Source organism: Cucurbita pepo, chromosome LG08 (genome assembly GCF_002806865.2).
Source record: "Cucurbita pepo subsp. pepo cultivar mu-cu-16 chromosome LG08, ASM280686v2, whole genome shotgun sequence".
NCBI lineage: Eukaryota > Viridiplantae > Streptophyta > Magnoliopsida > Cucurbitales > Cucurbitaceae > Cucurbita > Cucurbita pepo.
Window position 1 is genome coordinate 5,453,661 of NC_036645.1, and position 27,254 is coordinate 5,480,914.

The 27,254-nt window shown below is 35.7% G+C and overlaps 4 protein-coding genes across 6 annotated transcripts; 1 reads left to right on the forward strand and 3 right to left on the reverse strand.

Annotated features, from left to right (window-relative positions):
• Window positions 1-8,471: 8,471 nt before the first annotated feature.
• Window positions 8,472-11,813, forward strand: LOC111800362 (probable serine/threonine-protein kinase PBL19). Of its 2 annotated transcripts, XM_023684012.1 has the most exons (5): window positions 8,472-8,693; window positions 9,290-9,616; window positions 9,991-10,251; window positions 10,847-10,969; window positions 11,153-11,813. In XM_023684012.1, the coding sequence occupies exons 2-5, from the start codon at window positions 9,497-9,499 to the stop codon at window positions 11,627-11,629; spliced, it is 981 nt and encodes a 326-aa protein (XP_023539780.1). In that variant the 5' UTR covers window positions 8,472-8,693; window positions 9,290-9,496; the 3' UTR covers window positions 11,630-11,813. The 2 variants fall into 2 exon arrangements, with proteins under 2 accessions (XP_023539780.1, XP_023539779.1); XM_023684011.1 differs by lacking the exon at window positions 8,472-8,693 and having other exon boundaries at window positions 8,729-9,616.
• Window positions 11,814-12,307: 494 nt separating this feature from the next.
• LOC111800363 (beta-amylase 3, chloroplastic) lies at window positions 12,308-17,814 on the reverse strand. 2 transcript variants are annotated; one of them, XM_023684014.1, is made up of 6 exons: window positions 17,564-17,814; window positions 17,329-17,471; window positions 13,900-14,424; window positions 13,614-13,824; window positions 13,429-13,539; window positions 12,308-13,280 (listed from the first exon to the last, which is right to left on the reverse strand). In XM_023684014.1, the coding sequence occupies exons 3-6, from the start codon at window positions 14,406-14,408 to the stop codon at window positions 12,495-12,497; spliced, it is 1,617 nt and encodes a 538-aa protein (XP_023539782.1). In that variant the 5' UTR covers window positions 14,409-14,424; window positions 17,329-17,471; window positions 17,564-17,814; the 3' UTR covers window positions 12,308-12,494. The 2 variants fall into 2 exon arrangements, with proteins under 2 accessions (XP_023539782.1, XP_023539781.1); XM_023684013.1 differs by lacking the exons at window positions 17,329-17,471; window positions 17,564-17,814 and having other exon boundaries at window positions 13,900-14,495.
• A 316-nt stretch (window positions 17,815-18,130) lies between these two features.
• LOC111800364 (poly(U)-specific endoribonuclease-B) lies at window positions 18,131-23,521 on the reverse strand. The gene is made up of 8 exons (XM_023684015.1): window positions 23,328-23,521; window positions 23,161-23,253; window positions 22,985-23,056; window positions 21,536-21,586; window positions 21,082-21,150; window positions 19,668-20,276; window positions 19,064-19,135; window positions 18,131-18,711 (listed from the first exon to the last, which is right to left on the reverse strand). Exons 1-8 carry the CDS (start codon window positions 23,448-23,450, stop codon window positions 18,478-18,480), a joined length of 1,323 nt encoding a protein of 440 aa, XP_023539783.1. The 5' UTR covers window positions 23,451-23,521; the 3' UTR covers window positions 18,131-18,477.
• A 1,582-nt stretch (window positions 23,522-25,103) lies between these two features.
• LOC111800278 (methyltransferase-like protein 13) lies at window positions 25,104-27,017 on the reverse strand. The gene has a single exon (XM_023683893.1). The coding sequence runs from the start codon at window positions 26,841-26,843 to the stop codon at window positions 25,446-25,448; it is 1,398 nt and encodes a 465-aa protein (XP_023539661.1). The 5' UTR covers window positions 26,844-27,017; the 3' UTR covers window positions 25,104-25,445.
• Window positions 27,018-27,254: the final 237 nt, after the last annotated feature.

The window sequence follows — 27,254 nt, forward strand, 5'->3', positions numbered from 1 at the left end:
CCTTAACTAGTACCTTCTCTAAATTAGATAAAGAGTTCTCGAAAATGCGCTCAATTGACTCAATATTAATGAGTCTAAAAAAGAAGGTCGAGCCTATAACAATAATGATTGGAATTCTTTATTTTACTCAGTTCAATTTTTGTGAACAAGTTGTGTTCTCTAAGTAAAATTTAAATAAGGAGTTAAAAAATATAATTCAAAATTTGAAATATCAAGATAATTCTAAGATCCTTATTGTATAATATTAATAATTCAATCCAATAATTTAAGTCAAGCAATATTTTTGTCGGTCGTGTTAAACACGAAATAACTATGATCCTAAAGAGAAAAATAATTAGAAATTTTGACGGGCATCAATCAAACACTTCAAAAGTATTCTCCATTAATGGACTCGACTATGGAGGCATGTGACCCACTCGTTAATTTGGGGTTTTAAGTCCATTACATGTTTGTCTGGTTGAACCTTTTTTTACCTTTGATTTATTTACAATATTTGGTTGAGTTGAATAGCATCACGATCGAATTCTTGTATATTTTGTCCTTACTTAGATTTATCGTACGAAAATTGCTTTAAACAATACATATTTGACCTTAGAGTTCCTATGATGTAAACAACTGAAGTGTACTTTGTTGATATTGATAGTGTTAGATTTTGAGGAAGAACAGCGAAACCAAAAACATAAACAATTGAAATTTGGTGGGATGATATTATTGAACGCTGAACTTACTCTACAAATAACCATAAATACAAACTCACCACAAATATGGTAAACAAATCTTGTAAACCACCTAAAAATACTCTAACTATTTTGACCGAACTTATTCTTGTTTGTCAAGAATGAGTTGAAGTTAGAAGTGGCCAGTTGAAGCGGGTGAAATTGGACCCATAGATGTGCATGAACAAGACCCATTTTTTATGTGATTCTCCATTTACCTATTTTTGGAAATGGAGTACGATGTTGTTTGCCTTCCATATATGCCTCACAGGTCATGTTTGGAGATACCATTTGCCGTAGGTGTTTCACCATGTTTTTGTGTTTCAATGTGCACAAGCCTTTGTAGTCGAGATGACCCTAACGATGATGCCAAAATGTTGATTGATCCATATTTGAAACTTGGAGACATCTTGGTAAATGGTTCCGTATGCAAAATAAACAGCCGATTTGCGCTCATAATTGACTCTGCTATTTTTTCTTTTTGTGGATGATAAATGCTACATATACTATTTTTAAACAGCACTACTACTCCTTTTTCTTGTAGTTGTCGAACGCTCAAGGGATTATTTTTGAGTTCAGGTATCCAATACACATTACTAATAGTGCAACGAACCCCATGCAAAGTTAATTTCACTATACCCTTTCCCATAACTCTCGTACTTGTATTATTTTCAAGTTTGACCATGTTTTGTCTAAGCTTGAAAACATACCTTCACTTGCACACATACAGTTTGAGTCATGTCTTTTTCCGTACGAGTCCTTAAAAACATTTCATCCTCTTTTTCCAGCTCTGCATAATTCAATTCCTTATTATCTTTGGACATTCATATTGAAAATGACCTAAGTCATGACACCTATAACATTCAACAGTTGCTTTGTTGAAAGCTGATCTTCCTCTTCCGCGTCCTGTACCTCTATAAGTTCCTCTTCCTCTGTTACTTATTTTCGTTCATTCTTCGACTTTTAGAACTTGCTCCTCTCCATTAATGCTGGATCTTCGAAATTTTTGTTCATGCACTACTAATGAACTTTGTAATTCATCAATGGACATGTTATTAGTATCTTTGGATTCCTCAATGAATACTACAACAGAAGTAAATTTTTCAGTCAGGGTACGCATAATTTTTTCTACAATTTTCTTGTCTGACATATCTTCTCCATTACTTCTCATCTTGTTGGAGACTATCATCACTCTCGCAAAATAATATGTGATACTTTCATCCTTCTTCATCTCTAGAATCTCAAATTCTCTAGTTAATGCATTAAGAAGATTTCTCACTTTTTGGTTTCCACCAAATGTTCGCTTCATTGAGTCCCGAACAATGGTTTCTACTAAATTTTCACTTCATTGAGTCCCAAATAATCTTGGCTGCGCGACGATCCAAGATTTGTTTAAAGACAGTATGATCAATTACCTGGAAGAGGTAATGGTTTACTGGGTGATCTGTTTACTGGGTGATCTTTGAGTCTAGCATACAGTCAACATTTTTCCTTCCTCTGGTTCTGAGAAACAAATCTCCACCATACTCCATAGACTCTTTGCTCTGAACAAACTTTTTCCATCAGCTCACTCCAATGATCATAATGACCATCGAAGTGAGAGATCTTTGCTAAAGTTTTGTCTCCACTCATACTCTCTGTATTTAATCACTCAAAAATTGCAGGTTTAGTACCAATTGTTAGGTTTTGACCGAAACGTAGAAACTTAAACAATTGAAGTTTGAAGTGGTGATATTATTAAATACTGAACCCGTTCGATCTTTTTCAAGAGAATCATCACGTAGTATAAATCAACAAAGCCTAAAGAAAGTGATGTCTCTTTCCCCTTGAAGTTTACCTACTACGGTACCAGCGTGAATATGGTCTCCACCAGACAGACGTAACCCTTTAGTAGCTAGTACACGGAAGGTCTTTTATACCTTTGCAAATAACCAGAAACTAACAACAAATCTTTAAAACAAATCTAGTAAAATATTTAAACTAAATACTTAAAAATACTCTAACTATTTTGACGTAATCAAATTCTTAACTTTTAAGTCTTCCTAGCGTCAGTAATTGTTTTCATTTGGTGTTCGCAACTCATTTATGTACCTCTCATTTATTTAGGTGTCACATTTTTATTTGACGAAGGTGGTTTTGTTTATCATTTTCTTCTTTTTCCGTATCTATAGCTATCGATTTCCTCGTGTTCCTTCCCCTTCTCCAAATCTCTTACTTTCCATTGTGTTCCTTTAATCCCTTGATTCATCTCTCCTTTTACGCGTTTCAAGATTCATAACACTAATTATAAGATTTTCCTTGCCAAATCTTTAATCCTAGGGTTCGAACTTCTTCACCCACGTGGTTTTTTTCTTTATCCGTTCACTTCTTTATTTTGTTTTTCTAGAGATATTCACTTTATCGGTAGGATCGTGATCTGCTCAATACGGGATGAGAATCTTTGTTTAAATGGAGAATGTGGGAGGAAAAAAAAAAGATTTTTCTCGTTATCTAAATAGGGACAAGAGATTATATTCCTCATTCTCATCCTCGATCCCACCAAATCTTCACCCGCCCCACCCTATATATATATACATATATATATATATATGGAATACTATGTTGTATTATTGAAAATTGAATTTTTTGAAATTATTTTGAACATTATATTTGTTAGAATTTAGTGTAACTTATTGCTAATTTGAATTAGTCAAAATATTCGTAATCATTAATATTTGGAGAATATATTAGTTATAGAATGTATCTTTTAATATTTTTCATATATTTTATGTTATTGTCAAGATTTAGTTAGTTAGTTTATATTTTTCTTATTTGTATATTAAGTTAGTAGGTTGTATCCTATTTAAACGTTGTGAATATCAATTAAGATTGAACTTCGATTCCAATTTTATTTTTCATTCTTAACTCTGTCTAAATTTTTTAATAATATTATTTTTAGATCTATTCACACTTTTAAGCGGTAGATATTGTGTCAATATTATATTCTTTCTTATAAAAATTATTACATTTATTAAAATGTTTTACACTCTTTTAATAGAAATTAAATTGATTTTTCTATTAAAAATTTAAAAAATTTCTGGCGAGGAACTCATTCCCCATGAATTACCCCATCTTGTAGATATCTTTAGCCAGATCTCTAGTCAATCACATTGTAATTCTCTTATCTACCGTCTCTCATTCATGCATTACTCGTTCTTGCAGTTTGGTTGGTACATGTGTTTATCGATGGTTGGTGTATGTTTTTAATGCGAGTATTTGATTGAGCAAGTTATTTATTTATGCAAAATTTCCTCTATGTTCTTAGCCCACATTAATATCATTTCACCAATATGCGTTAACTACATTAAATCCAACAACCTTTATCTTAGGTTGGTTCGTGGACTTAATGTTCTATGCCGCCCCATTGTTTGAATTAGATTCATTTGGTGCACCTAACTCTCACGGTTTGAATTCACTACATCGTAGAGCATAAACTACTACAATTAAACATATCAACTTGAGGGTCACAGTTTAAACATTCAAAATTCAATTTATAATACTTTATACAGATGTTTGTGTTTGTTTGTATGCTTCGACGTTATGTATTTTGGATATATTATATAACTTTGTTGTTAATAAATAATATTATACACTTTTTAGTATTTTCCGAAAATATTTTTCAAATTTTTGGAATAACATTAATTTCTTAATATTGTGACTGAGTTAAAATATTTGGAATTTTAAAATAAACTGTAACATCCAACTTAGCCAAAAAAATAAATAAATAATAATAATCAAAGTTTTAAATAGGAAAATAATATTTTTAACTTTATAAAAAAATTTAAATATTAAAATTAATTTTTGTGACGTTGAAATCCAAATTTAAAATACAAACAGTTTCAATTTCTAAACTTTATTTAAAAAAAAAAAAAAAAAAAACGAACTTCTCTAGTACGTGCAAAAATGTTTTTAAAAATATTTTGATTTTAGATAGTGATTCGTGTTTTGAACGTGAAGTTTGGGCTCGATCTTATTTATTATTTATTATTATTTTTTTACCTTTTTGTTTTCTACAAATTTTCTCCACCACTTTTCGATGTTTGATGGGGTCTCAAAATTGATTTTTGATTCTTCGAAATATTTTATTAAGTAGGAAGTCTTAATAAAATAAATTTGAGAGTTATTTGGGCAAAAAAAAAAAAAAAAAAACGAACTTCTCTAGTACGTGCAAAAATGTTTTTAAAAATATTTTGATTTTAGATAGTGATTCGTGTTTTGAACGTGAAGTTTGGGCTCGATCTTATTTATTATTTATTATTATTTTTTTACCTTTTTGTTTTCTACAAATTTTCTCCACCACTTTTCGATGTTTGATGGGGTCTCAAAATTGATTTTTGATTCTTCGAAATATTTTATTAAGTAGGAAGTCTTAATAAAATAAATTTGAGAGTTATTTGGGCGCTAAGATAGTTGTACATGACAATGGAGGAAGCTAAATGACCATTTTCTCGGGTACCCATGTTGATTAGGGGTGTACATGGTTCAAGTTGGGTTGAATTTTTTTTTACCGAGATCGGAAATTTGGGTTGGTTGAATGGATTGGATTAGTTGGATTGGTAACCCAACCTTACCCAAAAAAAATTCACAACCCAACTCTCCATTTTCGGGCCGAGTTGTTAGGTTGTTAATTTTTTTTAATGTTTATTTATCTATAATTATTAAAAAAAACAAATTCATCCATAATAAATACATTAAAATTTAAAATTAACTATTTGAGATTTATAACAAAATTTTTAAATCTATTAAAACTAATTTTTTATTCCTCTAATTTTGGGTCAATAACCGGTATCAAATCATATTTTTAAAATTAAAATAATTTATTTATTTATATTATAAATAATATATTTAAAAATAGTATAAAAGAAGGAAAACTGTTTTATTAGTTTATTCCCGTTATAAATATTGTTTAAAATAGTTTGAAATATTAAGATATTTTTTATACTCCTAACAAAATTCTAAAATATATAAAAATAATAATTAAAAAAACAAAATAATAAAAGATAAATTCCGTGTCAATCCGAGATTTTTGTTCTATGAACCTAAAATTGAATGGAGTCAATTCGGATTCAGGAAAAATAGCCCAACCCAACTCCTATAATTCGAATTGGGTTGGTGTAGTTTGTCGGATTGAATATACACCCCTAATTTTGACAATCATGATCACCTCCCGATATCAATTATTGATCACGTTAGGTCTCTTACTTTACAATCTTCTAAATGTGTGAACATTTACAATAATTTGTAGTATGCTTAGAACAATAGGTGGATTGATGTTAATCTAGTAGATTGATATGAAGGTTAAAGACGGATTATTTCATAGATAATTTTCAAGCTCGGATGAGATGATTTCTATGCATGCATTTTAACTTCATGCATCGTTGTGACTCTACACGGTATTGTTAAAACAATAGAACCAATCACAAACTCAAATGTTGCATCGTAACAAAAGGAAAAAATGAAATGGAGGTCGCAAAATGGAAGGAAATAGTGGACAAACTTGAGATGACTCGATCTAAAAGTTTGTATTAAAATGAGATGACTCGATCTTAACAAGAGATTTTTCTAATCCAAATGTTAGAGTTATTGGCCCATTATATTAAATTACCTTAATACAATTAGGAGATGATGATAGTCCATCTTTTTTTCGTATTAGTTGAACAGTATCACTCGAGTCGAATGAATTTAAGAAAGAACAATGGATAAATATCCATTAAAATTCACCAAACTGAAAGTTAAAACTAAGAATACTAGTGAAATCGAGTTCAATTATGTTAAGGATATTTAGTAATAAATTATACTCCCGTATATATTATATTTAATATTTTATTATAAGGCAAATATCTAATATTTGCCTTATTACTATAGGTATCTTTCCATTTATTGTTATTTCAATTTATTACTATTTCCATATCCTTGTAATTTATTTGATTATAAATAAGATAACTTTCACACCATTTAGGTGTGGTGGATTAATCAAACATTCTTATGGTATCAGAGCCACTTTGGTTTAGCAACCCGGATTCTTTCTTTTCAATGGCTTTTGAAATCTTCTACTGTTCTTCTCCACCACCACTGCTGGCTTTGACGCCACAGGGGCAGTCGTCATGGCTGCCACATGCAGAGCCGATTGATTACTCTTCGGCTCCACCCTTTTGACCTCCAAATCATCCTTCGCCATACTCTGTACGTACAACCTCACTTTTTCCAAACATAGCTCCTTTCATGTTCTTTCCAATTTTCCCTTCATCCTTCATCCTTCACAGAAACCCTAATCTTAGGATCTTCATCAGCATTCCTCTTCGGAAATATACAGAATCTCGATAAGCCTATCGACCTTTTGCAGAGATTCACCTTTGGAATCTAGGCGCCGCACTGGCATCTTCGCCAACCAAGTTGCCGCCGCCCTTCTCGCCAAAATTGGCTCCTTCGCCCAATGTGGCGACTCTTCCGGCTTCAACATTGTCTTTGTCCCTTGCTCTAGGTTTCCCCTTCTACTTCTTGGGGTTAGACATATTCTCACCAGAGCCAAGGCAGCATCGTCGCTAAGCAACAATCCCTCTTCATGGGTTAGACATATTCTCGCCGAAGCCAAGGCAGCATCGCCGCTAAGCAGCAATCCCTCTGCAATTTTCGATGGCCAAGAAAGTGTTTCTCTACGCCTCCTCTGAACCAGGTTGTTGACATCTTCACGAAAAGTGTTTCTCAACCTCTTTGAATTTTTCAGATCCAAGCTTCACGTTCGTTCAAATCCGACGCTCAGCTTGCGGTGGGGTGTTAAGGATATTTAGTAATAAATTATGCTCCCGTATATATTATATTTGATATTTTATTATAAGGTAAATATCTAATATTTGCCTTATTACCATAGGTATCTTTCCATTTATTGTTATTTCAATTTATTACTATTTCCATATCCTTGTAATTTATTTGATTATAAATAAGATAACTTTCACACCATTTAGGTGTGGTGGATTAATCAAACATTCTTAAATTACTTATGACGTCGAAAAATTACTAGGTTAAACTTTTGATTATGTGACCACGAACATTTTGGTCTGTTTGAAAATTTCAAAATTCACCAAAACTATTAAAGATACTCGAAAGTATAAGGGCAATTTTTTAAAATCTAAAAACCTAGTTGACACGGGATTGAGATTTTAAGAACTAACATCTTTTTTTATAAGAATTCAGACGGTCCCAAAAGTTAGACTTATCGACAACTATTTAGTTATAGAAAATTTAGTAGAAGTATTCATATGACCCGAGAACTCGGCCAACATAGACTACCCAACCTAAACCAAACCATAAAACATTGTGCTGAGTTAGATTTTGATTCAATTTGGTTGGTTAGACATTTTCTTGGTCGTGTCAATCCAACCCAACCCACTGTACTTTTAATAAATTATTATAAAGATTAAGAATATTTTAAGTTTCTAACCGATATTAGTGATATTTTGTGACGCATGAACGTTTAGTATTTGAATTTTATAATATTTTTTAAAAAAATAATTTAAAAAAAACAGCTGGACAACTCAACCCGGGTTGAGCCCACCGACCCAAGATTTCCGGAAAGCAAAATTTAAAAAATGAAGTAATTTCAAAAACATGTTTTTGTTTGTGAAGTTTGACTAAAAAAGAATTGAAACATAGAAAATGAGAAAAATGTAGTGAAGATTTGGAGGAGTTTATAAAGTTGATGAATCCCCTAATCACCGCTTTTGAAGCCCCAGTGTTTCCGTAGGGTCCCCATTTCCCATTCTAGGGTTTGAAGAATTGAAGAAAAGGAATTGAGTGCGTTCAAAGTTCAGTCGTTCCATCGATCGCATATGAACAAACACCCACCGCGTTAATATGACGTTATAATGATCGTAAACACCCCACTGATGATATCATATTTGAAAGGTCTTCCATTCGGTCATTGCCGCCGTGGAAAATCTGGTATGCTACTTCTGTCCTTTTCATCGCTCTTTTACTTTTCATACACGATATTTTCTCCGATTATGATTATTTAATCTTCCCCTCTATTTCTCACAATCGATTTGGTGCGATTTTCTTATGTTTTCCACTTATTTGCTCGATTGCTTCGCTTTTTGTAGCGATTCCTTTTCGATTTGATGCGTTTTTCTTATGTTCTCCACTTATTTGCTCGATTGCTTCGCTTTTTGTAGCAATTCCTTTTCGATTTCGTTTCGTTTTCTTCACTCACTTCACGTTTAATTTCTCTTTTTCGCTCCGATTCCATCTGGGTTTTCTTTATTTGTTCACATCCTGTTGCTCAACTGTCTATTAGGTTTCTCTGTTTTGCCTTTTCTTCTTTATAATCGCCTTTTTTTTTTCTCTCTATTTTGGCTTATGGATCTTTCACGTGGGGTTCTTGTTCTTGTTCGCTCTGGTTCCATCTCCGTCTCTCTCTCTTAGTTCCTTTGAATTTCTTGTTTTCGAATGAACACTATCCTTTTGAATTGGTGACTGTCTTGCTTCTGTCGGAAATAATTAGCTTATTTAAAAAGATGAAGTGTTTCTTTAATCCAAAGGGGAAATCCAAATCCAAAAGAATATCCAAATCCGCTCCAGAGTTGAACCAAGGGGATAAATCCAACAATTCCGCCACCAAAAATGGTTTCAGACCGTCAAATTCATTACCATCGAGGAGTATTCCTGAATTATACAAAGAGAAGGAGCATAATTTGAGGGTTTTCTCCCTCCAAGAGCTTATTGATGCAACAAATGGCTTCAGCAGGATGTTGAAGATTGGAGAGGGCGGTTTTGGATCTGTGTACAGAGGAAGAGTTAAGCCCACAACTATCAACGATGAACCTGTTGTGGTCGCCATTAAAAAACTCAACCAGCATAGCTTGCAGGTTATTGCCTTCAATATTTTAAAAGCATTGTGATTAATCATATATCAGTGTTTATCAATATTCAAATCATCTGCTGCATAGAATATTCTCTAAGCTAAGCAACATAGTACTCTAAAGAATGAAAGCCAGCTGACTTTCATTTGGTTGACATTTTTGTGTCCTTTCATTTGTTCATATCGTTTATGGGCTTTTCTTTTGTTCTTAATGTTTTCTTTAGAATATTTGAATGTTCTTCTCACGTCAAGGGATAAAATGTACCATCCGAACAGATTCGCTAATAAAACATTACATTTTATACGAAAAAGTAAGTAGATTTGAACTTTGCACTGTTTATTTGTGTAGTGTTTCTTACGGTCGAGTTTTTCGTTGTGTAGGGTCATAAAGAATGGCTTGCAGAAGTTCAGTTTCTTAGCGTCGTTGATCATCCAAATTTAGTTAAACTTCTGGGTTATGCTGCTGAGAATGGTGAGAGAGGGATTCAGAGGCTGTTAGTCTACGAGTTCCTTCCCAACCGAAGCTTGGAGCACCATCTTTTCCAAAGAATGTCGCCCACTCTCCCATGGAAGAAAAGAGTAGAGATTAGCATTGGTGCAGCTCAGGGTTTGGCTTATCTACATGGAGGATTAGAAACACAGGTTCGATTTATGTGCTTTCGCTTTTGTTCGGTAACCGTATCGTTAATTTCGAATTTGAGTTGGAAGGTTTTGAGCTTAAACATTGTTGGTGAAATTTCAACGAACAACAAGAACCGAATCTTTGCAACCCACCATTGTGTTTCATTAGCAATGTGGTTCAACCTTATGAACATCTCATTGCAATAGAAATCTTTGGAAATAAATGAGTGCAAACAGTCATGGTCTCGTACCTAGGATTTAATATCATACAATTTAACTTGGCCACCAAATGTGCCCCGTGAGAATAGTTGAAGTGCATGCAAGCTAGTTCGAACAGTCCTGGATATTAAAAATAAAAAAATTAAAAAAAAACAAGAAAAGAAATCCCGAAATATCTGTCCAACACGTTATGCTTGCGAGTGGTAAAACGTTAAGCTTCTGCTATAAAGAACCGATATTAGTACCGGACGGATGCTATGGCCTTTTTCTGCATCGAGTAGCGATTATAATTCTCTTTGTTAACTTTTTTCCTTTACTATTGCCTGATTTATATATTTATGGAATCCTATCATTTCAATTCGTTGATCATTTTTTGCTCGTACATTTATTTGTGTAGGTGATCTATCGGGATTTTAAATCGTCGAACGTGCTATTGGACGAGAACTTCAAGCCTAAACTCTCAGACTTTGGTCTTGCTAGAGAAGGACCAAGTGGTGATCACACACATGTTTCTACAGCTGTACGTATGGTAGCTTTCATGTTCGATTTAGTTGCTCGAAGTTTTATGTGTCTCGTGTGAAATATATCATGGTGACATGATGCGAACTAGACGTCTCATTCCCTGGATTATGCCTTTTAGATGCTTAGGTTGGATCTATATCGCCATAACCAAATCTCAAATGGCTGTTGTTTCGCCTGTCAGGTGGTTGGAACACATGGATACGCTGCTCCTGAATATGTTGAAACAGGCCGTCTCAAGAGCCAATGCGACGTATGGAGTTTCGGTGTGGTTCTATATGAACTCCTCACAGGCAGACGAGCATTGGATAGAAACCGCCCCACGGGAGAGCAGAAACTTCTTCAATGGGTGAGACAGTTTCCAGTTGACAGTAGTATGTTCACCATGCTAATCGATCCTCGACTCAGAAACCAGTATTCCTTGTCCTCCGCCCGGGAAGTTGCAAAGTTGGCAGACCGGTGCCTGAACAAGAATGCAATGAGTCGGCCAACGATGACAGAAGTAGTTGAAAGCTTACAGAAAGCGCTAGTAATGTCGGAAGAGAAAACGAGCTCAAGCTCGAGCAGTAGCCAGAAACAACAGTCTCATGGCGTTCTGTTATCTCCAAGATTTGTTGATCAAAAGCATGGCATGATTGGAAGACGACAAGGAAAGGTATGATCCTCTGTATGAAAAGTTTTGACCTTCTACTAGAATGGTTGTAAGATTGGATGTGTCGGATCTGTATGATTACCCCGGAGTGATGCATAATTATCGTAATTTTTTAATAGTAGATAATAAATCGAACTAGTAAGATAGATATAAAATATGAAAAATTAATTTTATCGAACACGATAAACAAGCATCTTTTAAGGATTAGAGTTCGATCGCTGTAGATTATGATCAAACGTTGCAAATTTTAGAAGCTTTAAAGAATAATTTACAAGAATCTCGAAGAAAAAAAATTGAGAGTTTGGAAATGTAGACGAAATGGGTAAAAAATAACTTTTAATTTGAGCCGTCCGATTGAGGTACAAGAAAAATGAAGGGCGACAATTAAAAGGAATACAAAACAAATATAATATAATATATATTTAAAGTATCATCCCAATGGTCAGATTGTTTTAAATTCTACTTAATTAAAAGCGGGTTTGTTATTATAACAATATTAATTAATTAATTAATTTGNAAAAAAAAAAAAAAAAAAAAAAAAAAAAAAAAAAAAAAAAAAAAAAAAAAAAAAAAAAAAACAACAAAATGATTTTGTTCGTTTTGGTTCGAACTTTGTGTTGCACTTCCTATAAAGGAGAGTTTGAAGGTTGCTCGAACTTAAAAGAGTAACTATATAGTGATTTTGGATTGTCGAAGATTTGTCCATTTTATTTCACTTGCCTATATTTATGCATAGATCCCTTCTCGATCCATCTTTACAAAGGGACTCGATAATTACAAACATCATGTATGAGGGTAAAAACATTATAAGAGTTTTGACCGTGTCCCTATTCTCTTTTTTATCCTTCAACTATAACACACTATGATATCACCTCTACACCACAGCAACTTTCTCGATCTTCTTTTCCTTGATGAATCCAACACGAAGATCACTGCCACAGCAGTCTGATTCAGGAAGTCTCCAGTTCCGACCACCTTCCGACATTCTCTTTACGAACTCGACTAAGTTCCTCCAGTTTTGGGGTTCAAAAAGGTCCTTGTTCATCCTCAAGTAAGTGAATGCAGCCAAACCATTTCCAGATTCTGATCTACTAGTAGCTAAAATTTGCTCATAAGCTGCTATATCATACCTTTCCAATGCATTTTCACCAGCAAGTTCAGCCTTAGCATCCCTTGTAGCCATCTTCACTTGTGTAACCAATCCTTCTGGTGAGCAATTTGCATAGCCAGGCTGCTGTCCATCTTTCATTTCCATACAAGTGAAGTTCAACACAACTCCATGTTTAGCCAGCATCTTTGCAATAGGCAAGTAACCGTCTCGGTGTCGAGTGTTGTAGTACCCGGCGGTTAACTCGGCAGCATGGGATCGTGTTCCATAATGCCAGTGAATGCCAGCTACTTTTGCTGATAGCTTTGCACCAGTTCCATGGAAAATTCCCTTTGCAGCTGATATGACTCTATCGCCGTGCTGTAATAGCTCACCCGAGTACCATTCGAGAAAGAATTTGCCATATTCCGAGTTCCATGTTCCTGTCCTTTTGAAGAATCCGGAATCTTCAGGGAATTGGTTGTATTGACCTGAATCATTTGGTCCTCCACTGCTTCCCCAATCTCTTTTTCCAATGGCCTCTGCTGCTGCCTCCAGGGATGCTCTCATATACTGTTCAACACAGAACACATATCATACATAAGTTCGGGTTGCTCAACAGCCCCTAGTTTGATATTGATGTAGCAAGATCCTGTTATCACTTTTCTCAAATACGTTCGAGATTAATATGAAATACGTATATCGAGTCTATCATGGATACCTTGTCATAACATTGGAATTCCCCAATTCCTGGAAATCTCCAAGTTCCATTGCTCTCTGGATAAGATGGATATCTGAGTTCCCCACATGGACCAGCCCCAACTTGAACTTCCTGTAGTTGCAAATGAACTTCAGTAGGCGAATATGAAGATGAAGGAGAGATCTAAATGAATTGTAGATGCATACCATGATTACTTCTCCTAAGTAGTCTCTAAATCGATCCCGGAAGCTCCTCATGTAGTCAGCATAAACTTGGATTGGTGTTCTTCCTTTGAGCACGGGTAACGAATCACATCCCAACGAGATGTATTCCGGATTCCTTCTGCCTGATTTGTCTGTGTAAACGAGATCTGGGTTCTTGCTTATTTCTTCAAGCACCCATGGTGGCAAAGGAATGCTGAAAGATAAAAGAGAGAAGGTTAAATGAATTTTGCAAAGTGAATTGAGAAAGAATCCTTGCTTGGATTGTTACCTGCAAGAATCTCCAACATTCCCTCCACACTGATGAAAAGACATGACTACTTGGAGCTTCAAGCCATGCCTTTGAACCATCTGCACAAGCTCAGCATAACCTTCCCAGTTGTATTTCATAGGTCCATCTTTCTCCACCAATCCCCACCAAGCATCCACCATAACTCCTTCCACACCTGCACTCTTCAAGGCCATCAAACTCGCATTCGTTGTTCGAGGTTTGTTCAAACTCCCTCCAAGACTAACCGTGTCAAGAGGAAGCATTACAAACACAGGAACTCTCAAGTCATTTGTGTGGTGATTCAAAGATAGAGAGTGAAGTTTCTCCATTTTGTTACTACCCCTTTCCATCTTAATCTCCTGTAAGGAACTTCTTATTCGGAGACAGCTCGGTGGCTTCGCTTGCTTGAAGGAGATTATGCCATGGAGATCTTCAAGAAGAGGAGCCTTTATGATCTTCGTATCGTTCAGATGGATGAAAGAAGTCGATGACCGTAACGTTAAAGTCATTTTTTCAGCAGAACGTCTTACAAAAGAGAAGGTATAGAAATGTATGAGAAAAGAGAAGGTATAGACATGTATGAAGATGCTGCATATATATGAACAAAGATCTCTGAAAAATGTTTACACACTTTTCAACTTTGAAGGAGACAACAAAGGCTGTGGGCTCGCGTTTAGAAGGAAAAAGTACATAAAATCAAAACTTGTTGGCTTTACCTTTTCAAAGTCGTTTTCGATATTACTCGTTTATTTACTTCCATATTCTTTGAATTATAAAAATCAAAACCCCAAAAGTTCATTTAGAAGTTCTAGTTATAAACAATGCCAATATGCATCCTTCATTTCAATCATATCTATAACAATGCAAAGGCAAGCCAAATCACTCAAACTAACAAATCCAAGATCTTTTCACCTTAGCCTTCTAAAGATTACTAACAATTGGAAGCCTTCTCTACCCCGGGTCCTCGAGCTGTTCTTTTTCTTTTGATGAATATATTCATAAGTTTCTGATCAAACAAAACCAAGTTCATAAATGTTCTACATTTTCCTTTGCTCCCTAACGTTAGATCTTTAAAATTTCTCAAATGGATTCTGTTCACACCAGAAAAAGTAGCTGCAAAATCTGATCATTGAGAGAGAAAATATCTTGAAGTTGCTAAAATATTTCTGATATTTTTTTGGGGACCAATACCCTGTTAACTGAACTTGTCCTGGTGCAAGCTTTAATTTTTAGCTACTCTCCAACTTTTAAGTGATTTTTGGTAGCTCTAAAAGTATATCTTCAATGGCTAAACTCTGAGAGGCTTCAAAGATCAGAGATCTAAGTGACTAATATATCTTACTTTGAGTTTTGATATCCCTTTTCTATTATTTTTCCCCTTTTGGTAGACCAAAAAAGGGCAAGAGAAAAAGTGGAATTCTCTCTCTCCCTAAAGCTGAACACTACATCTCTTCCTCTGTTAAGTTTACTTGGCCAAAACTACGAGAAGCCCACAAAGAAAGTGATTTGTGGACTTTTCTTCACACTGCTATGTGTGGATGGCAAAAAAACTTTGGGAATATTGAAGTTTTATTGGTGTTGGTTTCATTAGGATAAGAAAGACTGAAGAAGGCATCTTTCAGCTTACACATGTGGCTGAAACAAAGAGTTTTCTTTCATATCCTGGTTTTATGTTTTCTAATTGTAAAAACCAAGCAAAATCCCCACAGTGCTCCACTGATTGGAACTTATTACTTTCTAAATTTGTTTCATAGGCTCCAAAGAAATGGTGATATGATCAAAATCTTATCTGCAGCAAGATTTCTAGTCTTATTTTGTTTTTTGGTAGGAGATTTTTTCAAAGATACCCATTAGAGCAAGGTTCAAGGAAATGCATCCACCACCTTCAGCTTTTTTTAGCCTGCCCAACACAAGGCCCAAACTTTGTAGACATCATGAGTTTCCCTTATTAAACTCACTTCAAGATTCAAACACGCTTTGAACGTGCGACCTTTGCGTAGCATAAACCACAAGCCTTAGCCAATAGAGCCACCCCTTTTTTCTCATCTCACTCCTCTGCTAGAAGCTTACTGTTATTGCTAGAACAACGACATTCTTCCCTTGAGGTGCTCAAGTGATTTCAAGGCTTTCTGCTTTTTTCTTTTTTCTTTTTTAATCTACCTCATGAAAATGAGAGGTTAAATTTGAAAGATCGAGGGCAAAAGATTCTCGTTGTGTTGGCCAATTGGATTGGAAAGGAAAGCAGAAACTTGGATTGGGAAAGATCCAAACTTTGATTTTGACAGTTCAGTCTTTTAGAGAAGAAGAAGAACTAAGCTGAGCTGTGGCCATGTCATTGTTAGGCCAACCATTAGATTTTTCTGTGGAGGTCATTAGTTCTTATCCCTTCCCAAGTTTTTTTTTCCTTTTTCCTTTTCCCTCTCATGAAAGCCAAAAGGAAAATGAGGAGGAAAGAAAATAGGCTGATAGAGAGAAAATATGATTTTGATCTAAGGCTGGAAATTTTAAGGTCCCATCTGATAATGTTGCAGAATAAATGTGTTTCTCAAAAATTGGAAGCAAGAAACTCTATTTGGAATGGAATTGTGTGATCAAATGGCTATCAAATTTTTGACTCGTGAAAAATACATTTAGCTTTCGATCATACTAATAAAGTTAAGTTTACATTTTGAGCTAAGGAATTTGGGTAAACACAACCACCAAAAAAGTACCAACTTTTGGGGTAAAGGAAGACACAGATTGCATGTTCATTCAATTTCAAGGCAGAGTTTTTCGTGGATCTCCATCTTCACAGTATCAATGTAAGAGCTCAAATTTTACATTTTCTTCTTTTCTTGCCCAATATTTATGGTACGTAAGTTCCAAATATGACAAAGATGACCACTTGTATGTTTTAAACAAATTAATGTAAAGAACTCCAATGGATACCAATTTTGTTTTTAGACATTCCTTTCTTTGTTTTGCTTTGGTTTGTTTTTAACTTATTTTTTTGTGGGATGTTAGTGTACAAGTTCTATACTCAAGACCTTGTAGAAACTCTAGTTTAGAAGTTTTCATTGGGCCACCAACTCTCTCTGTTCACATTGAACACTTAAAAGGTCTCCATCTGAAAAGCCTAACAAAACAAATGAGAACCCAAAAAGCTAAGTGGTTACACCTACAAAACCAAGTGTAAAGTACTGTATTTTATGAATCCAACCTTCTCAGGCGAAAGGTTTAGTTATCCAAATACTAGTTTAAGTCATTATACCTACAACCAAAATAGAAATAGATCATTCTCACAGTGAGTATCGTCTCGATCAATATAACAATATGAATTAAGTAAGATGGCCATAGAGATGAAACTGAATGAACTGAAAAAAAGACTACATTTCCAGTATCATAGCCTAATGGAGTATGCTACATATATGAAACATTTATAAACTTTACCTTGTAACTACCTAGCGGTCAAGCCCCTTGCCTTAGAAAACAGATCCGATAGGTTCATTGTCTAGCTTCTATCCCATAAAAGATAGGCTGTTGACTTTTCGGGAGAAATATCACAGGTGCACTAACCCCGTTGATCGGTGAAACTGTAGAAAAAAGTGTTTCCTATTTCATGGAGATAAGAAGAATAATATGACTAACTCCTAAACAAAAAAGATATGAAAGAAATGAAACTTACCTTCCAAATGGAGTATGACAAAGACCTTCTTTCCCTTAAAATATCTTTGAACTCCGAAGATATTTGCCCGAAACTATTTCTCAGTTATCCTATGGATCTTGCAATCTCCAAGAATTCTGTGAAACTGATATTTTAGACAGTATCCAAGACAGAATTGACATTTGACACGTCCCTTTGTCTTGTCTTTTTTCTTTGCATACTTCCATCTCTTAGTTAGGGCAGCCATTCAAGTTACTCTCGTCAAAATAAAGAACAAAACTCAATTTCAGGAACAACTAATCAAGATTTTAGATCACAAGAGGAAGTTCTGCATTATTAGGCCTTGCCAGGCAAAAAAAGTTGACACTTAATCTCCTGGTTTGAACATTCCAAGACAATACAATATACTGAAACCATCAGTCAGTTCACAAGGTACTGATTGTGCATGTTTAGCATAGAGATGTAAGAGACAGAGTGATGACCACGTATATGATCCAAGTTCCTACCCATGTTATAGAATAAGCATTGAATTTAAATGATATTACATAGTAGCAATATGCAGAGAAAGGTACAAAATGAATATGCATATAGAAGGAAAAGTGAGAATCAAATGCATTTGGATAATGTTGCACATGAATACAGTTTTGGGAAGAAATGAAAGCAAACATCAGTTGCTTGACTCAGTATCGTTACAAGCCATTTACAAAATAAGGAAGATATGAAGGCACCCCTTGCAAATCCATGTGATAATACAAAAGTTCAAGTATCCTCTAGGAACTAATGAGTACATCCTGAGAATCATGTTATTCCATCACACAGTATTGTTGGTCACCTTCTAAAGATATAATTATCTCAAAATCTATGATACAATCCTTACTTAGATGTATACTGCTAAATTTAGACGAAATAACTGGATTAATCCCAGTGAAGGAACTTCAAGACTCAGCTACAGGAAACACAGACCCGATTTTGTTTCCTAATCGATAGCACTTGATATTAACAGGATATGGTCCGAGCTCAACATGGTTATCCTCTCCGCCAAGGAAGAAGCATAGTGTATACAGTGCAAGTTCAAACTCAGGGCTAACTCCTACTAAAGTGCTTGAGACAGATTTGAGAACACCATTCCATTCAAACTGAATGGTAAGCAATTGAGTTTCTGAATCAGGCTGCAGGGGTAGCAAACAAATAGTTAAGTAAGAGACATGGATTAGATTACAGAGAAGAGAATGCTTATCTTCCAAAAAGTGAGGCAAGCTCTAGAATTTAAAGTGGGAAAGGCCGATCTAATGAAAACTAAGTTTGGTGAAATAACACAAATTTAATCGTCTGAAGAATGTCAGGAAAATGAAGGTTATTCTTGTATGGTAACCACAAAAGGCCTGAATCATAAATGATCATTTAGTTTCTTTTAATAGCCTGGATGATGCTGCATGGCATGGGCATTCACAACTTATTTCTTTACATCTCAACATCAAATACCACCAAAAGAAAAAAAAAACGTGAAGTTGAGTTACTTACAAACTGGCCACGTCGTCTGGGGAAAATATAACCTTGATAGTCAACACTCCCTTTAGCTTCTTCAAGGTAAAACTAGATTTGGAATAAATGCACATGGAAGAAAAGTCAGACATAAAGGAAGATAATAAGTTCCGGAAACTCCAGCAAAGAAAATAGTAATATTAAGAAAATGATAGGTTCGTTAGATTTGGGGACAAAACGTTATATTCATTTACGGACAAGAACTCAGTCAACTTCACAATTTAAAAATGTATTCTAAGACAAACTTATCCAAGTTGTTCATTTCCATTTAAGGGGAGGATCCAGAGTTTACAAACGATGTAGAAAGATTTTACTTTCTAGCTTTTCTTATTATATATATATCATTTGGAAATTAGCAAATTAGAGAGAAAACCTTAAAATTTTTACCTTTTTATATAGTTTTTTAACCTAAGACAAGCTAAGAGGGCAACATTTTCCTTCTTTGTTCCGCCCCCTTGCTATTAACCTTGGTGAATACATGAAGGGCCTCAACGGTTAGATACAATATTAACCAGATCGATTATTTATATCTTAAATTTCAAGCATTATCTTTTGTGATAGCTAATCTCAGGAAGGCACTAACCTGAAGCCAGTTGTGGAAACCAGAAACCTCTTGTCCACCTTGTTGCTTGATTTCTCCAACAAAAACATGTTCAAAGGCAGAAGAGGAATGAGATGTTCCACCCCGACCATAAAGATCGAACCACAGACTGGTCAGCATACGTTTGAAATCTTGATAGTCATTGGATGTAACTCCCTTGTATGAAAGGTACTTATGAAGGTACTTAATTGGTGCAGTTCTACTAATTTCTTCTATGAATGCAGCCTGCTCTTGCCTCTCCTCAGGTGTCACAACTTCTTTGCTCCCTTGATCGGGATTGTAGTTATCAAGTAGAGAGCAAAAACGTGAAAATGTTGGCTTCCTAAATACGTCTTCATTAACCCAACTAAAGAGGCTTGCTTGTGCCATATCTTCCCTTCCATGGACCCTTTTTCCCTCACCACAATCAATTTCATAATCTTGTCCAGGTACCAAACGATTTAAATCAAGTTCCCATAGCTTGTTACAGGCCCGGGCAAAATCAGCAAGCTCGTCCTCAGAGGGTTCTAGCTCAGCACCTACTTCCACCTCATCAGAATAGTTTTGTTCACTGGCAGGCCGTTTGTATCCTTCCCAATTTTCTACCTGCACCTAAAAATTTATTGCAGAGGAGTAAATTTTAGAGTTTGTTTGAACTCCAAGCAACTATCATGAAACCTCTCAAAGTTCACCACTAGTCAAAAATCGAAAAGACTTGCACAGAAACTAGGTGAAAATGCCACTTTTATAAATTAAAAATGAGTAAATTGAAATGCATGGTAAGCATGATCTTGTAATAGAAACATCAAACATCACAAATCCTCTGAATCCTCCAAACAGCAGACTACCACCACATAGATGACGGCATTATCCCAAGGTAAACACCCATTTGTAGACTAAAACATGATTGTTTTTTTTTGTATGCCTTTATATATAATTATTTTTCTCAATGAAAGTTTGGTTTCTTTCTCTAAAAAAAGGAAAAAGGAAAAAAGGAAAAAAAGATAGTATGATTGGAAAAGGTATGACTAATTATGCATCTGTAGCTAAATATGCCACACTCAAGATTTGCTAACCATAACTAATGCTACTGCCCACCCCAATTATCAACTAATAAACACAAACAACTTTTAGTTCTAAATAAACATCATAAATGCTCATGATTATCATGCTTACAAACATTGCTTACTTCAAGAGATAAACCAATAATTTCATGTTTATGCTCGTACACCATCCAAGTCAGGCATTCAGAATCATTGACATCTTGCATAACGTTAAGGCTCCCTTTAATGTAATGTATAAAAGAACTGAAATTTTGTTACAAGTTCTCTTCCAAGCAAGTATATCGACTAATTAACCATATAAAACAACACATCCAACGTGTATTTGTCAAAATGCTTTTTGTATGATAAGTAACCTTGTGATGTTTCCTAGGTGCCTTTTTGTGGACAGTCTCCCACCCATCATTGTTCTCCTCAGAGCCCTCCTGTGCCATTTAATACCATTAGAATATATAAGTGAAAAGAACTAAGTCCTCGTTTGATACCAATTGATTTTTGGTTTCTAGTTGTTGGTTCTTAGATTTTGAACATTGTGCATGTTTTCACATTATTTTTCTACCATGGATTTCATCATTCTTAAAGAGAACATTTGAATTCTTCGCTAAGACAAGATTTTAAAAACTACTTTTTTAGTTTTCTAAACATGGCTTGGTTTGTGAAAATATATAAAAAGTAGATATAAAACAAGGAAACCCCCATTTATAGGCTTCAATTTCGAAACCTAAAAATCAAAAACCAAATGGTGATCAATTAGGGCCCAATCAGTTTCACGAAATAGAAAACATGGAAAATTAAAGAAGAGAAAAATACCTTTTTAGCCCACTGATCTCTGTTGTAACCATGCTCGCTACCATATTCACCCTGTTCACACGTTTCATATGAAGTCAGCCATTTTATCAATCAGATTGGAGGAAATGAAACTGCTATTTGGACTAAACTAGTGATAAAATAGCTGAAAACATCAATCCACATAATTGAATCTAATAAAAGAAAATGTCAAAAAAATAATTCTAATAAAAGCAACTACAGCATTTATCATCACTAGCGGGAAAAGTTCTCTTTCTAGAATAAGCAACTTGAGTGATACCAAGATAAGAATCAAATGATAAGACCCTAGAAGAGGTCGAAATAACAAAGCTTGTACAATTTACTCGATATACATACCAGGATACCTACTACAGATGTTTAATATCTATGTATAATATACATATACACATACGTATATATGTATATACGTAATTCATTGATGCATGAAATTTACAAATGGGATGTAAAATTTATCACAGCAAAGCCTTGAGATTCTTGAATGGGTGCCCCAATAGGAACTGAGATGAGAAAATCGTTAACATTCTAGGACAAACCAAATGCCAGCCAAAGTAAGAATCTCCTTGCAAATGAACAGTATATAAAGATGTGACTCTGGGTTTCATCAGCAGGTTTACAAAGAGAACACCACCCAGGTGATAAAGCCATGAATAGCATAAGCCTTTGGAGAACATTTTTGGTATTGATGACTGTGCGATAGCTCCCAAAGGAAAATTTGGAGTTTCTTTGGGTAGTTGTCCTTCTATATGGGTTTAGACAAAGAGGTCTCACTGAGGTAAGTGATACGACCCATGTCTGCTAAAAGAGAATTAGTAGAGAATTTCCCATAGGATTAGGGATTAAGGGGCCATATCAGCCAATTCAAAGTTTCCCAATGTAAAGCTATGAAGAAGACCCTGCCTCGAGTAAACTCTGAAATCTTCACCCTACTCGCTCCATATCTACCATCCAACACTATGGAGCTTCTTTCTTTCGATGGGAACTGTTCTATTCTTCAGAGGTGGGGTTATGGCCATTATCAGGGTGAGTGGTGGTGGGAGGGGTGGGCTTGGTCATGGTTTGCCATTTCTTATAAAAAGTCTCTATCCGCTCAAGGCCTACACTTTCAATGGTATTATATTGTTATACCATATGCTAAGCAGTAATTTTATTCAAACCCCACTTCCAACAAAATTATCAATGTAACAACTTTCTAATGACAGTTGAATATAGATTTGAATATCTTCATTCGCTAGTAACCATTAACTACAGATTCAAAGTAGTTTTATAGTTTCTCACATAAATTCAAGGGTGTATTTTCTCTGCTTCCTATTAATTACCCAACTGAAATGTGAATCTAAACTTGCAAAATGCCTAAATCTCATTGGAAGGAAAGAACAGTAGAGCGACTTGAGAGTAGTATAACAATGAGAAAAAATGATCCACAGATCTAACCTGCTGTCGTTGACCAGAAATCCTCGAACCCTCAACCTCCCACTCCTCCTCACGCCGCGAACGACCCTCTTTCTGCAAAATCGATCAATAACACCCCAGATTTCAATTCCACATAAAATCCAATTCAAAACCACAAATACATTCAATTCCACAATCAATCTCAGCCCAAAACCGACCTCATTGTCCCTCCGATTCGAATCATTCCCATGTCTTCGATCATGTCCCCGATCTCCCCCATCTCGATCCGCATCCTCCTCCCCAGTGACTACCTGCACAATCCCAAGCCCAAATCATCACAAAACATGTTAAAAACCAAATCCACTATCACAAAACCCAGAGGTACCTGAGCCCAAGTGGATCTGGATCGTTCGTCACGAGACTGGGGAGCCGATTGTTCGTTGTTGTTGTTGTTGTCGTCGTCGTGGCCGATTGCGACATCTATGAGACCCTTGATTAAACCCTCCATTTTCAGATACAGAGATACACAGAGAGAGAGTGAATTGAGAGTAGCGAAGGAGGTGGTTGAATAAAAGGTAAGGTCTGGAAAGATGGCGGGTAATTGCAACGTTGAAATTGAATGGAAAGGTGCCAAGTGGCTGATTGTGAGTGGTGGTTCTTTGGACTGCCGACACAGCTGGGTAGATGTAATAATGTATGTATAATTATTATTTTATCCAATTCGATTTCAATTCGTGTCCGAATCGCCTCAAAATATCTATGCGCCTATTAAGTGTTTGATAGCTTCATTTAAGGAGTTGAAGGCAACGATTTTACGGGTTTGGATCGAAGAAAAGGAGGCCAACCAGAATGGATTATGCCGAATCATAAGAACTAGATCGACCGATACGAAATAATAATCATAGTTTCCATGTGAGGGGCACAATCGATATTACATAAAAAGTTCTAGAATTTTGAGCTTTTGCAGGTGTGAATGAACGTAAAAGGTGCATGAGGTTCACGCGCATGTGCCCAAGAGAGTGCAGACATGTGAGAAGTGCATGGCAACGTGTGGCAGGTCCCGATTCGTCCTATTTGACTCTTATTTATTTGTTCTATCGATATCTATCAATATCGACCCAGAAACTTATTGATATAGGTTTAATTGGAGGAAATTGAGGAGTGATAGTTGAATTACGAGTGTTTTATGTGAAAAGGGGGATTATCAACTGAGTTTTAACTGGTAAAATATGGTAAGCATGTTGATCATGTGATTAAGGACTTAGCCACGTTGATATGTTATTGATTGTATGAGTAACTATCAAATAGACTTGTATGCTATGTTCCTCTTGTGTGGACCTGTCACATATGGAAAAAGAAACCTCTTTTTATGGTAGAACAATGAAAGAGCCACTAGACGAACTCTAGTGATGATTATGTCACACGTACACTTTATAGTTTGATGGATGATAGGTTGAGAGGTCATATTGCCTATTAATATACTATACCCCGCAAAACCCTCTGACTAACGCATTAAGTGCTAAGTCAGGACATGAGTATTCCTAATCATTGAAATGTTAGCTACTTCAAGCCGCTAGAAGGATCCAGTAAACAAGTCTATTTGACTAAGTGCGAGTCTTACATATGAGTTCGAAGATCATAAATAAGCATAAACAGAAGGAATAGGAATAGGCTAGTCGGAATAGTTTGAAACATGCATTGCCACCTAAGAAACCCATAGTGTCTTTGGGCACGACAAATTCACCCTTGGAATGACGCCCTTCACAGATAGCAATTTGAGAGGCAATACATGTGAAGAACTCGAGCTAAACTAGAATAGGCGATCCAAGCTTATGAAATGAAATGATGGTTGGATTGTGAACTCTATCCATATCGAAAACTTTAGATGAGTCATTGATTGGATAATTTAAAATAATGAAATAAATAATTAAGGTAACTTGTTAATTAATTATTTTGTTTTCTCAAAAGTAAGGCACATTCCATGATCGAGATGCCAGTTATATACTTGGTCAAATTATTTCTTTTTTTTCCGAAAGTAAGAGACATTGCATGATCGACGCCAGTGTGGACGAGTTAGAGGCTTAGGGATTAAAAATAATAAGGCCGATTCAGTCACTTTCCACTGCTCCTGCCTCTCAACTCTCAAGCAACCTTCTTCTGCTTGGGATAAAAGAAGATCATTTTCATTTCACTCAGAAGAATGAAGCTACAATACAAATCCAACAACCAAAAATTGGGTCATATGAACAAATCAATCACAAAATAAAGCCTCTAATAAGGCTCGATCTCTGTACGAAACTCTTATTTCTTTCTGACCAAATCTATCGTTCCCCAAGTAATCTCCCTCTATCGTTGCTCGTCAAACTCTGAACTCGCCAACGTTCGGGTTCTTGTCGATGTAGATAACAATCTCTTTGATCAAAAAAGAAAGGAGAAAAAGAGAAAACCATGAATGAAGCCATTATCCACCCCATGTTCAGTATGAATCAAATCTCAAGCAAATTCATATCCTTTTAATGGAGTCCATGTATGCTCCTGAGAGGAGTACTCTCAATCTGGACAAAAAGCTGTTCATCTTGTTCTTTGTACCATGAGGAAAAGACCTGATTGGAGTGACAGATGCAATAACAACAAAGTTTTCACCATTATCAACATCTATCCGGAACAAATCATCAAAAACTGATCTGAATTTATCTAGCAATGTCTCAAAGAACAACTTATCAAGAGGAATCACATTCATCACAAGAATCCCATGTTCAGAAAGAATTGATCTAGCACTCAAAAGAACATCTCTCTCAACGAACCCCAATGGTGGAGCACCAATGCCGTTTCGAGCATCACTTGAATCCAAGTCAACCATGATCACATCATACTCAGAAGACATATGTGCACCATTGGATCCACACTTGTGCTTCTTATTCGACCTCGAAGCATTTTCAAGAAATTCGGTGGCGTCTCCAATGGAGATGTGAAGAAATTCATTCTCTACCAATCCAAAATACTGCTGTGCAACTCTGACAACCTCCATGTCCAGTTCCACACCCTCAACTTTAAAATCCAAATGGGTTGCAAGGAAGGTGAGCAGAGCCCCACCCCCAACTCCAATGCACAGGGCTTTCGGTCTATGACCAGTTTGAATCTGTTCATCAATGGAGGAAGCAATTAATGAAAGGCTTGCCGCCATTGGAGGTAAGTAAGGATGAACTAGAACCCTAGAAGAATCTAGTTTGAACTCGATGTTTTGAATTTCAACGCCATCTAGACTAAGACTAGCAGCAGGAATTATACGAATTTCTGTTTGAATCAAGTTCGGCATCCTCTTGAACCGTAAACGTCTCCTAAATTCCCTAGTTTCAAACATTTCCTTCCCCGATTCTCTCTCGATTTCCACATTCTCAATCAGAAATTCACCAACGGAAGAACCGATGCATCTCTCCAAAACTACTCTACATATCACATCATCGACGAAACTAAGAATCGGTACTTCAGGAATTCCATATTTGAAACATGATTTGGGAGATAAAGCAAGAAAAAGCGGCTGTAAACTCACCACCAGCCGACTCTCGGACGATTTAGCCGAATCCTCGTCCGACGAACGATAGTAAACGGAAAGCGAATCATCGGCCACCATCGGTTCTTGATTTCCGACTAGAATGAGGCGCGAAATTCCAGGAGAATCGTAGAGAAGCTGATAGTGTCCAGATTCAGTGGAAAAAATCCAGTCCGTTTCAAGGCCGAACGGAACGAACATCACGGCCACAGAAGGGGAATCGGTGAACTGGATGGGTGAATCGAGCACGGCAAGTCGGAGAGAAGAATGAGAGTGAAATGGATGAGGGAAAGAAAACGATATGAAACGAGAAGGGCTTAAAGCTTCGAACATATGCTGATCAAGAGCCATTGATTTGGTTTGATTAGAGATGGAAAGGATTAGCAACCGCAACACATTCTACGGCGGTCGTCGGCGTGGCGTTGGAGAAAGCAGGGTTTGAGGAATCCATTGGAGAGACATTTTAGTTGCAGAGAATTGGGGATGACGAAGGCTTGGGGATTTTCATGATACCCTAAAAAAATTTCTATTTGTCACGACTTTTGAATATGGAGTTTTCTAATTTTTTTTTTTCTAACATTAATTAATATTATTATTAAAATATGGCACGTTCTGTTCTAACCCTATTTTTGAATTGGTCTAGTTGACCTTAAAAAAAATGTCAACCCGTAAATTGGCATAAATTTCCGATTTTTCAGAAATTCAACTCAACCCAAATGAGAAAAAAATCTAACTCAACCCAGTAAAAATTACCAATAAAAA